The sequence below is a fragment of the Anas platyrhynchos genome, chromosome 4, assembly GCF_047663525.1.
Source record: "Anas platyrhynchos isolate ZD024472 breed Pekin duck chromosome 4, IASCAAS_PekinDuck_T2T, whole genome shotgun sequence".
NCBI classification, from domain to species: Eukaryota; Metazoa; Chordata; class Aves; order Anseriformes; family Anatidae; genus Anas; species Anas platyrhynchos.
The window spans coordinates 53,314,094-53,330,951 of record NC_092590.1 but is presented as its reverse complement, the minus strand read 5'-3'; the positions used below and the strand labels follow the sequence as shown (position 1 = coordinate 53,330,951).

The 16,858-nt window shown below is 36.5% G+C and overlaps 1 protein-coding gene and 1 long non-coding RNA gene across 2 annotated transcripts in view; one reads left to right on the top strand and one right to left on the bottom strand.

The window, feature by feature from the left end:
* The window catches only part of GABRB1 (gamma-aminobutyric acid type A receptor subunit beta1), a 126,627-nt gene that overhangs the window by 82,401 nt on the left and 27,368 nt on the right, over positions 1–16,858 (top strand). Inside the window, exon 5 of the mRNA XM_027457143.3 lies at positions 14,950–15,032. Coding sequence (XP_027312944.3) covers positions 14,950–15,032 — 83 coding nt within the window. The remainder of the gene's footprint in view (positions 1–14,949; positions 15,033–16,858) is intronic.
* Positions 4,600–7,899, bottom strand: LOC110354201 (uncharacterized). Its single transcript, XR_002405875.4, has 2 exons — positions 7,774–7,899; positions 4,600–5,272 (listed from the first exon to the last, which is right to left on the bottom strand). It is a non-coding gene; the product is annotated as an uncharacterized lncRNA (long non-coding RNA).

The window sequence follows — 16,858 nt, the reverse complement described above, 5'->3', positions numbered from 1 at the left end:
AACTAGTAGAATCTTCAACATATAAAGTTTCAAATACAACATTTCCAAACCAGTTTTCAGATCCTCTTCTGGAAGGGTTCCCAGCTCCTTCCTTCAATACAAAAATAAGGTGTCCATTCAACCATTCTGTGAAACCACTGGGTAATGGGTTTAGAATTTGAGCACAGTGTAATAACTCCTTATAATGAACCATTTGCAGCCCATAAGAGAAGGCAAGAAGCAGCAAGAAACATTAAACCTGTTCAACCAGAGAGCTCATGATCTCTCAGATGATTCTGAAACAGGCGAAAAGAAGAAGGGTGAGCTAAAGTGAGAGGAAAATTGTTCTCTATCAGCTACATATTCTATTTCCATCTTAATCTTCTGGTTGTATGAGAGGAATTTGTTTGCTTATTCCTGGCTTATATAAGCCATACAGCTCTTTGAGAAAACGCAGTTCATGACACCACTGAGCAGCCATCAGAACTGTAGATTATTAGAGCACCTTTTCTTTAAGCTTAACTGAACACTGACTCTTAGCAATAACAGGTGATTCAGCTACTAAATAGAATGAGAATAATAGCAAAAAAAATTATACAGGATGGAAAGCAGAAGGCTAAGAGTTTCAAAGCAATACAGCTTGGCATAATGTCTTTCATATTTTCCTACATTTTTATTAGTTATCTTTATGAAAGAAAGCCCATGTGATTTATTATGTCTTCCCTCATTAAAACATTTCAGAGAAGAACTGCTGAACCATGAAATTCAGAAGAAAATACAATACAGTAGGTGAGCAGCAGTGTCTCACTTTGTATTTCTCTCTTGTCCCAGAAGAACAAACAAGTGAAATCATCCAAACACCTCCTGGGGCTTCAAGCAGCCAGGCAACACAGCTAGGTTATGACAAAACGACACAAAGGGAGAGTTAAACATCACAAACCACCTGATTTTATCTGAAAATTCTATTTAACGAGCCAGATAACTTGAGTGGAAAATAATAATCTATTTGTATAAGCTTCAAACTTAAGTCGGTATTTTTACATTATGATAAGAGCATCTTCATCTAAGCATTATCATCTGTCACAAACACAGAAGAAATTATCATGCATGCTATTTCCATCAAATTTAGTTGGATATTTTTTGAAAGAGAAGTTTTACTGTACTTATTTGTTATATCATCTTCTCTATTATGGAATAACAAACAACCTATTGGGGGTAGAGGCCAATCTGGGCAAAGACAAGGATCATAAAGGGCATGGCTGAATATTTGGGAAGAAAAAAAAAAAAGAGAGAGAGAGAGAGATTTTTGCTTATTCTGTTTTCATGAGCATTATATAAATGTAGGTACAGTATCTTTTCATAGAGTCTTTCATAGCATGCTCTTAAAGCTAAATATGAAAGAAACAAGCACAACAATAGATTTTGGCTGTAAAGAACTGTATGTCAACTATTTGTAGAAAATAAATTCAGATTTGTATCAAGGAAAGAATGAAAACCTGAGGAATCTAAGCCTGCAGTATATTAAACTTTAGTTGAGGCAGAAGAAAAAAAGGTTACAGGAAGGCCTGATATAGGTCAACAGCAGAGCCTAAGCCAGGAAATTCTCATGAACATCATCTGTCTTGATGTAAACAATAGTACTCATTCAGCTTCTGGCTTCATTTCGTAAAATGTGCTCATTTTGTTTTTTTCATCAAGGCTTTGACTCTCTGCCAGAAGAGCCAATAGCTAATACATTCTCATACTCCTATAACATCCAGCTTGCTCACATTTCATGGATGCACAAAATCTTGATGAATGTTATCACCATTCAGAACATAGTTAACTTCATTATTTTAGTGAAAAATCAAGTATGCAGGTACCTTAAATGCAGCTCTATGGTCAAAATGAACATATGAAAAGGTACCATGAGATTCCATTCATTCCTCTTCTTGGAATTCAGATGGGTATAGTTTTAATTACTATTAAAGTTGCTATTAAGTATTCAGTGGAACCTCTTACTCTCCTACTTTAACAAGTCCCATATTGCCATCTGTTTGGAAATGGTCCTCTTTCAAAACAAGGAGAAATCAGAATAGATAACTTAGATGACCAGGCAGTCTCAATATGAAACTGTTAAAAGCAGTGTGCACAGTTTGGAATAGGAAAAAAAAAAAACAAAACAAAAAAAAAATATATATATATTCAGGTAAAATAAGATTGTCCTAGATACATTGGGATGAGCATTTATATATTATCTATAAGACATAACACATTTGTTTATATTATGAGTTACGTTTTTAGCTTCTGAAACAAAAGTTTTTAATATGCCCATGTTCTCTGTTTATGAGGGATGTTTGGTTTCCAGAGCAGCAGTGATAGATTATGTGCATTCAAGACGCTGCACAACTATCTGTTAGTCTTCTGGATCCCTGTTGTAAGCAGCATTCAGTGAATATAAGAAACAATGACACTTAGTGTTGTAAGAGTAAAAATTATTTTTTTTTTTTTTTTAATTATGACTGAAGTCTAAAAACAAATAAAACAAGACAAAGCTTCAACATTGGAGCAAGTCATTCTTCTCCCCCAGTTCTGCACTAAAATATAAAGGTAATATATATATATATATTTGTAAAGCTCTGTAAAATATCTACCACTACTAAAAGACAAAAATAATAACACCCTCCCCCCAAACACACAATGCATTCAAATACATAATATCCACAACTACCAATTAAAAGTTATCAGTATCTTTACCCTGAAAAACCTCCTCACTGAAAACAATATCTCACTGGCACAAATCTGATTTTTCCAGCAATGTGAAAACTCAAGGGAAATTTGCACATGACTCATTGGTGTTGGCAGTCAGGAGAAGCTAATGCTATAAGGAGAAGCTACGCACTGTCTGAGGCTTGTTAACCTGCTCCATTTTACGCAAGTCCATGCAAAGAACTGGGTGAAAAGGACAAGTTCAAATAAATCATGCACACAGAGGATCTGCTCACATAAGTACATGTATATTCTTCTAATCCACATTGTGCTGATTTAAAATGGGCTCTCCTAGTCCACTCCAAGTTACCCATCACTATCTCTGCTAGAGATTACAGCCCTCTCATAGATGCTAACTGATTGCTTTGGTGAATACTTCCTAACCTATTTCAGACACTATGAGCTACTTACTGTCTTATCCCATTTAACCACAAGTCAGCAAAAAGAGATTCACAGAGGCTATTCAAGGTGTTTTCACTCTAGTAGCTCCGCTAGTAGATCAGAATGGATTTTAATTTCCAGGAAAGGGAGCTAAAAGTAATTAAAAATATTAAATTCTTCATCTAATACTGCTGCAGCCAGGAAAGGACATGTGTCTACTTAAGAATGACAGAGAATTTTGTTTCACCTACCAAAAGAGATTTTGCATAGGAGGTATGCTTATTGTCCAGAAAGGGGCAAAACACACCATAGGGAGATGTGCTTTGTAATCCAAAAGACAATACTATCCCAAGGACAAATGTGTAGAGAGCAGCCATAAATAAACTCAGGCTAGCCATCACAAAAACATGTTTCCTAAAAACCTTACTATGTGATAGTTTACCCTACTATTCCCAAGTAATTTGAGACACATGTTGGACAGTGTATTAAAGAAATAGCATGAGGTGGTGTTTGCAGTAGAAAGAACAGTGACCCAGACGCCCTTTCCTTCCCCTTGTGTGACAAATCTTGTTTTTTAATTAAAATGGTCATCAGGGTACAATTCTTGTTCCTATGTTTGTTATACCTGACCTAACAACATAATTCATAAAGACAAATAAAGCGTAAGAAATACAAAAAACCAATACCAAAATAAGAGATACACCCCACTGTCCTAAATTTACTTGAAAGTTATTGTTAATTTATGCTCATTCAAAAGGGTTATGAATTAATAAGATGCTGTAGCTAGAAATTTCTTTGATATAATACATGCCTTGCACTGATTCATTATCATAGAATAAGTCTTGGGCCAAATGCAATCAAAACATTCATTTCTTTGCTTTGTTTTCCAATTAAGATCCATTGACAGGCCATAGTCATCGATCAGTTTTCCATACAAAAGTCACATCAGCTTTCCTCTCAGGTCAGGGGCCTGAAAGAAGACAATCTAATTTCTCTGTTCACACGTTACATTGCCAGGAGGGTCAACATTTTTGTTTAGCAAAGATCTCCTCATTAAGCTCCTAGCACAAGGTTTTCATTTTACTTTCAGTTCTCCAATGAAATTAGTCACCGCACACGGTAGATTAACTGCTGCAGCTCATTTTCTTCAGACGCGCTTGAGTTTTCCCCTCAACATATGAATCAAGACATAATTATTCTGCCAGCTTTGCTGGCTGGAGTTATTAGTTTTCACATTCAACTACCTATCTGGTACAAATGGAGTGTGCTTACTATCTGTTCAGGATCACGAAGAGTAAGGATGGGAGACCCAGGGAAATTAGCGAATACTAGAGACCTAAGAAGAACTTCAGAAATTGATTACACTTAATATTTAAAAATATTTAAGTGGTCTGTAAAGGCTTGATAATTTAAGCTCTGCTCTATAAATGGTAAAAGCATACCTTGATTAGGTCTTGCAGTCAGTTACAAGCATAAAACAGCACAATGTCATATTATAAAGAGCCATTTATTGCTGCTATTACAATCTCTCCTGGTTGAAAAATGTTGGTAATAGATTTCATAGATAAATTCTTTATCAAGTGTGGCCATAAAAGCTAATCACAGAATCTAGTGGAAACTCTCTGCCTTTGCATCAGGGTTTCTCCTGCTCTTTACCTTTCATCTTTTTTCTTCACAGGACCCCAATAAAATATGCCACCCCCACTTTCTGTTGCACTCTCCTGGGTGAGAGTGCAACCATTCTGTGTCCTCCTGGTGTTTGGCAAAATCAAAAATGGATTAAGCTTTTCTACTATCAAACAGTTTTCATGCCACACAAGAAAGCTTGTTATAGCTCATTTCTCTTCATTTAAAAAGACCAGTTGCCTCTGTCTCACTGTCAGAGTAATTTTAGTACCGAAGCTACTGTTCTGGTTAATTTTTCCAGTGCACGGGTAAAACTACAGCCACAAGAAAAGTAGCAGACTCCCCTCTCCTTGAAAATCTGACAGGCCAGGCATCAGAAGAAAGCAATAAATAATTTCAGTCCTTGTCTCTGTGCATTTCCTCGGCACTTCTGCTTCAGAGTACAGGTTTCAGTTTGAGATGTTCTGGAATGGTTGAAGTTGATCTGCAGTAGCTATGTGAGATGCCGTAGGGGTGTTCCTGAAGAGATACAGAGTACCTATGGGGAAATAACAACAATATCTTTTAGTCCCGTTCATTCTTTCAAAATCGAGGAAGACCTCCCATGGTTACAAGGAGGCAAGATAGCAGTGGGTCAATTTGAAGCATGTTTGCCGCCAGAAACAATACTTTCTTTTTTTTTTTTTTTTTGCCAATCCAAACCATCCACTTTTTACCAGTCATTTTGAGCAAGCAAGTTCTTAAGCCTTCCATTTGCAAACTAGTCTCTGTGCAGAAGGTGTCACCTGGATTTCTCTTCCGTCAACACAAGGGGAAAATCTGAAAATGTGCATGTCTTTCTTTCATGCATACATATCTTGGTGTCTGGTTTGGTTTCATTCAGGAATAAACGGCAACAACAAAATTTAAACAAAAAAAAAAAAAAATCAAGACATCAATCAGCAATGACACCACTACTACCATCTAGCAGATCTCTATTCTCTCCTGAACAGGCAATTCAATCAGTTCAATCTTCCTGTGACTAGGATTTTCAGTAGTAACATGACTCTTCTTGCAGTTAGTCAGGTTTAGAAGGGTTGTAGAGAGATACCGAAAAAAAGTTAAGGATTTAGAACCATTCTTTTTATTAAAACCATATTAAAAACCAGTTATCTAATTTTACTTTCCTCTCGGACCTTCCCTCATGCTAAGCACTTCTCATCTGTCTCTCTCTCTCTCTCTTTTTGTCTTGCAACATACTTGTGCTGTCAAACTGAGCTACTTTTTGCAGTAAATTTCAGTTCCAATACTCAAGCACTTTTTATTGAAGTATCTTGTTTGCCCTGGTATAGTTATAGCTCTCTTGGGATTTATATTATGAAATATATTTTCATGGGTTTATAGCTGTGCAGTAAAAATTCTCATTGCACTGAAATTTGGCTTACAAGCATCAAAAAGACCTTTTTGCTAATATTTAAAAAGTTACATTGTAACATTTTAATGATTTTTTATATTTCTTGATCTTTACAAGCAAGTAATTCATCTTCACTCTAAGCTGAGTTATTTTTTGTACACTATGTGGAAGAGAAAAAGATCTTATATTACTTATTTGAAATGTATTTTGCTTAAGGTTTTGATTTTAGAAGCTTCTAACTCCACTCAGAGCAAAATGCTTTCTTACAGACCATTTCTTCCACCACTTTTCTTCCCATATTCCTGCACTTTAGAGCTCTCCCTTCCTCACTGCCTCCTACCCTGATCACTGCCCTGCAGCTCCAGGCTGTCCTCTTGGGGGAAGGCAGGAGTCAGAAAGCTTATGTGTCCCCATTTTGGGTAATCTCATCTCATCCTTGCTTTGTGATAGTACCATACAACTGTTCCCTGAAGCATAGTTCTGGCAGAGAGAGAGAGAGAGGCTATTCAGCAAGGATTTATTCCTTTAAACAAAATAACCATGATTAATGTACTGACAATTGCTTTGAGTACTAAGGTAAATAAATCTCCAAAGCCAACTAAAGCCTGATATCCCCTTTCCCAAAATATCTTATTGTTTACAGCACCCAAGTCCAAGATTATCTAACCTCTGAGACATTTCTACTTGGCACATAAGAAGTCCTATTGCTTCTACCTTGACAGTAGAAGTCCTGTTGAAGAAAAATGCAAAAAATAATAATAATAAAAAAAAAATGTAAAAGGCCAGAATACATAAATAGTATAGCATAATAAATCCTGAGTTTGTCCCAGGAATCAGATGCCTTGAAAAGGTAGAATCACCTCCTCGTGTGGGTTACTTTGTCATGTAGCAAGTCTTTGCATTCAAAGATCTGGTTCATTGTGAGAATGAGTTCAGGGGTAAGTATGAGTTGAGTTAGTGTTTATAATATACTTGGTTTCCTTCTACTGAATCTAAAACTTACATTCAAATCAACCTAACCAGAGAAAAATAGTCTGTGTGCATTAACTGTCCATGTATTTAAACAAACTTAAAACAATTCTGTTTTAAAATCTATTTCAACATGTCTGTATACAAACAAGAATTATGGACATCTGAGAATAATTGGTGCCATGTAAAGACACCTGAATACTTGAGTACTTTGAGGATACAAAATGTTAAAAACCCTCTGAGTAAATTTATCTGACATATAATACATTCAACTTAACAGCATTCATTAGTGTTACTTTCATTTACCAATAAAACGTGGAAAGGCATGCCAGAAATTATTGGCACATTTGAAATCACTACCTTGGACAATTTGGACAAGTGGTTCTTGAATAAGAAAAAAAAAAAAAAAAAAAATAAGAGAGAAATTCAGTAGTAATAGTCAGTTTAAGCTCAGGCTAATATCTCTCCGCTTTCCTTTTCTACCTACAAACTACATTTCCAATGGTTAAAGATCAAGATGCTCACATGAGGCCAACCAGCTGCTAGCTAAAAACAAATTTTATAGTATAATGTGATCACAAAGTGCTAGATTTCAGTGGGAACCACAAGATAAATCTGAAGAGAATAAAAAGCAGCCTGTGAAGGAGAGTAATAAATCCTTCCCATTTTGTTCTCACCTTGATATCTGGCATGCTGTAGTCTCAGCCACCCACACACTTGTTACTAATGAGCAGCTCATACTCTGTATTTACAGAGTTTGAATGACAAGCTGCCTTTAATGAGACCTATTTTTAAAGGAGAACAGTACCTGAGACTGTAGGTTACTGAGCTTGGGAGGAGGAGGTCAGCAGCAGGGCCAGCAAAAAGAGTTGCTATTCTCCAGGACGTGTCCACTGGCTGTCCCCCACTCCCTGCAGCACACCTAGTTGCTGAGACAAGCTGTGAACAGGATCAGGATATTCCTGTGGATTAAAAACACAAATTTCCCAAGTAAAAGTGGATATTTGGCCTTGAAGATCTCCGTGGTTCAGGTAACACTGCTTGCTCACAGACACCTCTGCCAGCAGAGTGGAGGGGCCAGCATGCAGACCAGTGCTCTGGGTAGCAAAGGAGGTGGAATATCCAGGTCATCTGCTCATCACAGGCACTTAGGCAGCACACCGCACTTTCCTATAGATTGCAGCACCATAACTGCAAGGCAATACAGCTGCAAGTCATTACCAAAAATGCCATAAGCTTCAAAGTGCTTCAAGTCATTTCTGAACCTGGGATCCTTAAAGGAAGACCAGAAGTGACCTTCTCCAGCAAACAGACCTTCATTATTAAATGAAAATTAAAAAGAGGTCACACAAAGAAAATAGCAAAGAAAGTAGATACAACAGGTAAGAGGGGAAAATTAAATAGTAAATGGATAACAGGTTTCAAATTCAGTCACCTCTGTCTAGCAAAAGAGTATTTACACTTGAGTAGATGGTAACACAAAGATGATGATTCTCATACTGTAGTCTTTAATAGTTTGCTCACCCTGAAATGGCTGGGATTGACAGAGATAAAGGCACAACTTTGCTGCTCCTTTGCTTTGTAGTGTGCTCTAGTTATTTACACTTGCTCCAGCTTGGCACAAAATGCCTGAGACTCAGGATGACAGCATCACAGACTTGCTTACAAAGGCATAAATCAATCTACAATATGCAAGTCCAAGAACTCTACTTTTTAATTTTGTATGTCTTGCCACTTTGTGTAATATCTAAAGAATGAATGAGTTATTAATTTTTTAAGATATTTCGTGATAACATCCACATCTCATCTCTCAGTCTACATGCTCTTGTCATTAAGGCTTTCTAAAGTATATGTTACTGTATACACTAAAGACACTCAACACACTGCACCCACTTCTGCTTGCCTTACTCCACAGAACCCACAATCTCTCCTGACAAAAGTTTAGGTCTCTTGAGTGACCACTCATATAATTACTACTCTAAAGATACATACATATATAAATACATACCTTTTCCAGAGAGCTGCATCACAGGATTTCCAAGTTTAAAAACCATTTTTACTTCTATGTGAGTTTTATTCCATTTTTCTATGTGAGTTCTATTCCATTTTTTACATTATATTTTTTAACACAAAAAAAAAAAAAGATGGAGGAGAGGCAAGGCAAGCAAACTACTTATTGCTCAGGCATTCAATAAAACTCAGCAGAAAACTCATACTCTGACACATTTTTCCTGGTCTCATCTCTGTAAAACTGTACTGTAATAAAGATTGTTGAACCCTTCTCACACTGGACCCTGTTCTCAGCTTCTTAAAGCTTTGAGATGAATATTCTCTGTATGTGTCTTCCTCAAGATGTTTTTTTTATTATTTTTTTTCATGTTTAAGCAACTTTAGTTTTTTCTATGAACAAAGATTGAAAAGAAATATTTCATAGAATCATAGAAAAATTAAGGCTGGAAAAGACCTTCAAGATCATCCAGTCCAACAATCCCCCTACCACCAATGTCACCGGCTAAACCATGTCCCTAAGCACCATGTCCAACTTTTCATTGAACACCTTCAGAGACAGTGACTCGACCACCTCCCTGGGCAACCCATTCCAATGCCTGATCACTTTTTCTGAGAAGAAATGTCTCCTAATTGTTTTAATTGTTGAAGGGTAGTGTTCTTTGTTCAATTCTTTGTTTTAATTGTTGAAGAGTAGGAGCATGACATTTCCATTTTTCCACTCACCAGGGACATTGCCCGAATGCCAAGACTTTTCAACTATGATGGAGAAAGGCTTGGCAACTACATTAGCCAGGTCCCTCAGCACCCTGGGGGAAGACCTGTCATCAGGTCCTATAGACTTATACCTGTTTAGATTCATCAGGTGGTATTGAAACCGCTCTTCACTTACAGTGGGTGGGACTTTGATTCCACAGACTCCGTCTACAGGTTCAGGGAAAAGAAAGAAGCCCGTGCAGGAAGCTTGTCTACCAGTGTAGACAGAGACAAAGAAGTTGCTGAGTAACTCAGCCTTCTCCATATCTGTTGTTACTCAACTCCTAATGAGATCATTAAAGGCGCTGGCCTGTCCTAATCTTACTAACACATATAACTTCTTTTTAAATAGAATATGTTCAGACAGGCAATACACAGACCAATGAACATAGCTTTTGCAAGTACATATTATATTATATAAAAGATATATATTATCTTTTATATTAATATAAATAACATATATATAAATATATGAATAATAACATATATATAAATAATAACATATATATATTTAACATATAAATAATAATATATTATATTATATAAAAGACATGAAACCAACCCATGGCTAATGCTCAAATGTACCTCCTGTAAATGGGCTCCTCCCAGCACTAGAAGTTGGGCATGTTTTCAGGTTCAGAGCTGACATTTTCTCCCAGGGCCAAGCACTCAGCCACCGATCATTCAGGCTTTGCTTGGAAATTTACAGTGTTGGTAGGCATAACAACCCTGTACACAGCCTGAACAGAGAAGAAAAGAATTGCATATCAGGTGTATAATTTTTCTTCCTTCCTCTACCTCTTCAATGTTTCTGCCTACAAGAAATCTTAAGAATAAACTTTCTTTGACATTCCTGAAAAATTAGGGCAATTACACCAGGGACATGTGACTGGATTCTGATGTCAAAAAGTTACTATGGGATTAAGTTCCCTAATATTCCTGAAGTGAAATTAACACAGATTTAATAGAAGCAATGTGCTACCTGGGACCTGAAAGTCCATTTCCGGTGTGTACTACAAGCCTCAGCTCTGCAGTGTTTAAGAGAAGCATGGCTACTTTTTATTTGTTTTGATGATTTCAGTCTGCTTTTAAGGAAAAAAAAAATGAGTTCTTCCCAGTTCATATCCTCATATACATTCATAATTTATGTTCTGTTGACTGGGAGAAAAAGAACAAACATATTAAAGTTTGATATCTTTTCTCCAACTGGGAGGAAACATTTCACAACAGAATTCTCATTGCTTAGCACATCTCCACATTTACTTGCCCTTGCTGTATTAAATATTGCTTCTCTTCTTCAAGAACTGAGGAATAGCTTTTTTGACAGCATTTTGATGAAATGTTCTAAGTACTGAAGCATAACTATATTCTCTGCACTCATTCTGAACTTACTTTAACTGTTCACTGCTGTTTTAACTGAAAATATTAAGCTTTAGCTTTTGTTCCTACAAGACCTAGTGCCCTGCAGGGAAACCTCTGACAGTATTACACAAAGTCTGTTTTGCAAATATTGGACAGCAATGCTTTTCTTTCACATAGTTTTATTTTGGGCCAAATAACTTTATTATATAGTAAGAGTATGGTATTCAGAGAATAACACAGAAATAAAAGCACAGCAGTGGATTAGATAATTTCAAAGACCAAAAGTTTTTTTTAAAAAAACATTATTTTCTTCTTTATAATTATGATGTACTTTGCCTGTTAGTGATTCAGACTTTATGCTTTCCCAGGATGTCTGAGTTTCACATGAGTGAAACCAAGTAACATGATGATATATGTCCACCTAACCATATCTTATTTGTTTAATCCCATTTTATAGTGTCTTCAAATGAATCAAAAGAATGTAAGGAAAGTAGGGTAAAAAACACTGTACAAAACAGAGTGTGTTAGCCCCAACACTGAAAAAATACAGAACTTAAAACACAGTCAATAAACAGAAATCCTAGAAAAAATCATGTCCTGCTCTGAGATATAAATAACTGTTTCAAGTACTGGATTAGTCCTCACCTTCCACTTTTACAGTGCCTTATCATATTTCACCATTTTCATAAAACACTTCTGCCTAGGGATTTTCAGGATTAAGTCCCTGGAATACAGATTTATTGTAGTTTTGTCCTATCTTTGAACTATTACATTCCCCTTCCTGCCATTACACTCTTGTATTTTGCATTTGAATATCTTTATTTTTTAAGTGCCTGGTGCATGTGCAAGCCATCAACTGCTATCTCCACTGACAGAATACAAACAGTAACAGGTTTGCATTTTTTACTCTGCTTACAACAAAAGATCAGATTTTATTTTTTATCAAGACAGCAATTACTATGATTGCATATGGGTTTAATTTATCTCCTTAAACAAGTTTTACAGTTACCCAGAGCATAATATCATTAAAAATTTTACGCAGCTGAGATCTATCACGAGGGAGTAAGAAATGCTTGAAAGCTAGATTTATGAACTACAGGTAATGAATGTTGCTGGATCATGGAGCATTCCTACTGCAATCACAAGTAGCTCTTGTCAAGGAAGCCGGAGATTCCCAATAAGGGTTAAGCACCTTCAGCTTTAGGAGACACCACATTGAGCTGGCAGGTTTCTCCACTTTGGGGGGAGCTTCCAAAAACTACAACCTGCCTTTTCCAATCCACATAGGCACTAGGTTCAGGTTCTGATGAATCCCTGGACAGATGCCACTCGTCATCCCCAGTACCATGTCCAAAGCTGCAGGTCCAGAAGTCAAGAGGGAAGTCATGAGCTTTCAGCCTTCCCCAGCTTAACAAGGATTTCCAATTTTCCTTCCCACCTTGCACTGCATGGCTTTCATCTCTGCAAACTTCAGCTAAAATGCTGTCACTCCCCTCTTCATCTAGAAACAACTGCTTGCTATGGCACCAGAGAGCTAAGAGGTAGAAGAGCCATGAGAAGGAAAGCTGCTCCCCACCACCACCTTTAGGGACCCTTTCCCCAGGCAGACTGACCCATACGGAGTGCACTGCCTTACAGGTGCTACAGGGAATGTGAAACAGACCTGAGGGAAATGGAGAGCATAGAGTGCTTCTGTTTAACCTTTTCTTAGAGTATAAAAACAAGGAGTGATTTAACAAGAATGAAGGATGAGAAATTACTAAGAGACAGATTAGGCAGGTTTGGATTACTTTCTGCTGCAAGAAACCAGTACTAATAGTTTATTATCTCTCTTCTGCATAATCCAAGTATTCACTTCCAGACTGCACCTTCAATTAACAGTGAAGCGTCTTAGTAATACAAACATTTATTTTTGTTCTTGAATTACAGTAGTCAGAGAGACCAAGCCAACTGAAAAACTATGCACAGTGAGAAGACAATGTTTTTGAACAAAGACTTACCAGAATTACATCAGAAAAAAAAATATATGTGTGTGTGGAGGATTTAAATATCAGTTATACTACAAGTGTATTATTTATTATTGAACCATGTGTCAACAAAAAAATCCTTGATGTTATTAAGAATAACTGATTGCTACTGCTTAAATATCATATGTAGAATATCCAAAGCTGCAGAAGTCAGGAGTACAGACAGACTGGCCATTAAGAAATAGTTGGCCACTCTAACCCTGTGGTCTAGGAAGCACTATCTCAACTTCTACTTCTGTAAACACTTAAATAAATCTGGTTGAAGATAAATGAATCTGGTGAACTAAATTATATTAGAAACTGATTTATTGGAACAAAACATTGCCCTCTGAAACCTTCATTAAAAATCATTTAACTGTGACTAATGTTAGAATATAGATATGTATGATCTTAATCCTTACTAAGTAGGAGTCTGACAAATAATTACTGCGTGTCTTCTCAGTGTCTGTCAGTAAGGCATATTTGGAAAAACACTAAACTAAATGATGTCCTACCTCTCTTGAAGTCTTCAACATTTTCTATGACAAATGCAAAACCCATTTAGAAATATGCAAAACAATTCAATGTGCAACAGGAAGCAAAGATAAACCTCACAGGAAAAGCAGAAATAAGGTATTTTACACAGACTTATGCAGTAGTTTCATGGACTGGTTTCTCTGTCACATCATTTCCTAGACAATTCAGGTAGGTAGATGGATTTTGCAGATTTAGGAAATTTGAAATGTGTCACAGTAAAGAAACATGTGGGTTTTCTTTTTTCCTTTTATTTTTATTAGTTTTGTGACAGCACAAATCATCATTCCCATATAGCATTTACAAGCACGCTTACGCGTGCTTGACTTCCAGCACATCAAAAGTAAAAATTCCAGATATGATCCTGTGGTATGAAGTACCATGAAACAGGACCATATCTAGATCAAGAAAAAAGGCATGTCTTAGGTAGGAATTCTTAGAGAAAAAGAGAGAAATGCCAATGAAATTCCAAGCCAAGTTTGACCATTTACAATTTCAGAAGTTTTATAAGAATGTAAGAACCCTTCTGTCACACAAACACAAAAAAGGCAACTGCAGATGCCAACTCACTTCTGTGAGTTTGAAAGCACTACTGCAAGTAACTTTCTTAATTAACCACATGACAATATTACATTTCATAAGTATTTGATGTCATTCTGACGTTTTATGAGGTTATGTTCAATTATTATCATGATAAACTAATTATGAAACCATAAAAAAGATTCAGATATTACTAGTACTTCCACAGCATGAATGCATACATATTAGACAAATTTTAAAATGCAGATGACAAAAAAATGAAAAAAGAGAGGTATGTCAATATTAGTTACATCAAAAAAATTATGCAAACCAATTAGAAGATGTTGAACTGAGAACATTGAAAATGAGATGTCCAAAGAGAAATCTCAAGAAATATTCTTCAAGAGACTCCACACTTTTGCCTGTAAAGTTTTCAGTCAAAATTCTGCTCTGTTCAGCATATCCTTCTATGCTTCATACTGTAACCAGTATATTGTGCTGTAGAACTTATTTATTCATGAGTTACAAACCATTTTATATGCCAACATTCTTTGTGCACCACCATTCAGTATTTAAACAAATAAGAAAAACTGCTACAGAAATAATTACCTCTCAAACAAGTCAAATATGGTTTCAAATTTCCTGATTTTTTTCACCCTCCTCTTGCAGGATCACAACAACAGCTGCTTGCATGATGGATCTACGCAGATATCCTCTGGATGAACAAAATTGCACACTAGAAATTGAAAGTTGTAAGTTATTGGAGGGAGAGGGTTGGCTAAATAACATCCGTGGATTGAAAGGCAGTCATGGGTTAAACAAAGCAGGTGTAAATTGTTCAACTATCACACATCCAGTGAGCCTGCACACTGAACATATCTTTCTATAGTGCATACATGTAAGCTAAAATATGCTTATTTCACAATATTTTGTTGATCCAAACTTGCATGATGTCTTTCAAAACCTCTTGCTGAGTGAGGGAGAGAGTACTTCTTGACGATCAGATCAGAGGACAACAGTGGAGCACTGCCGATCTTCAATACCTACTCAGTGCTTCACCTCAGTGCAGTCATCTGTAATAATCAAGATTAACAACTGCCACACATGGTGTTGGGAGAATTGATCAATTACTCTTATCAAAATGCTTGGAAGTTATAAAAGGAAACAACTTAATCCTTCAGCACTAAGGTTAATAAGAGCTTTGCCATTGTCTTCCATGAGAGTAAGATCAAGTCATGCATAAATCAATAATTTATTTGGAAGTGCAGCCCCCAAAATAAAACTACAGATTTTTTTTTTTATCCATTGAATATACATTAATGCTATATATCTCAACATATCTGTGAGGTGGCTATTGTCAGGCACTAAGAAAAGCATATAGTTGGTGTAGAGCACTTATTAGGCAAGATGGGCTGTCCGTCTATTGTTTATATCTGTTTATAATTTTTAGTTGATAGCACCAGTAAGGTATCTTATTTAAAGCATTGAAATGGGCACGTATCTACATATGGACTCTCCATACTCAAGCAATTTGTTTCTTTGTAAGTAGATAATCAATATCAGCCTTAATATAATCAGTAGAGCAGCAGCTTTTGATTTAGATTTTAAATTGTTTGGTAAGAAACTTGAAATGTTTCCCCAAGAGTTATTTCCTTTTGCTGTTTTTCCAAGCATATCATTTTAGAGGGATTTTAGAAATTCTGTGCCGGGTTGAGAACAAATTTTTTATTCCACTAGCAAAAGATTACAATCAAGTAAACATTTCAAGCATGTTTAATGAAAATTATTTTTTTCCAGAGAGAAGCACTGTCTGAACAGAATCAGTTCACTTATTTCTTTAGAAATTCAAAAAGAGCATCTATTATTTTTAAGACAGTAGTGTTTTGGCTCTGCGGGCAGACATATCAGAAAGAGAAGCAGGGAGGCAATGTTGTCAAAGTTCCCATGAAGCACATCAGTAGCTGCAGTCACAAGTCACCACAGTTACATCTTCTCTGTTCTCCATGCAATATGAGCATGGAAGTCTCTGGAAGAACATAGTTGTTGTGCACCATAGTTAACCCTCCACAAGAGACAGTAGCAGAGCAAGCTGGGCAAGTTGATGAGCCTGTAGTGAATAAGACAAACTTACATGAACCTTCCCTGTACATCTGCTTTTAGTTAGCACTGTCCATATCTACATCGCTCTGAGTTTACTGAGGCACCACAAACCCACAGACCTGTATATGAACTTTTATACATTTTCTCCTCTTCTCTGGGAAGCAGTCAGTAGCCAGACATTAACTTCCCTGTCCAGTGCTGCCCATCACCCTACTGTTCTCCCCAGTTACCTTCTGCTGGAGCAAAACTCTGGCTGAACTTCATAATCCACCCCATGCAAAGCCTCTCTTTAAGCTACATGGTTGTCATGCTTGTCCTTAGGCTTGGCAGTTCACTGCCCTTTTTGGCACAGAACAATTTTGTTGATGTTGCTTGCTTCTGCTTGGCTCATCTTCCAGCTTAAATTTAATAGGGCATGCAACTAATGCATTTGGAAAATAAATCATTTCTCGATTTTCAAAATAAAGTGCATAACACA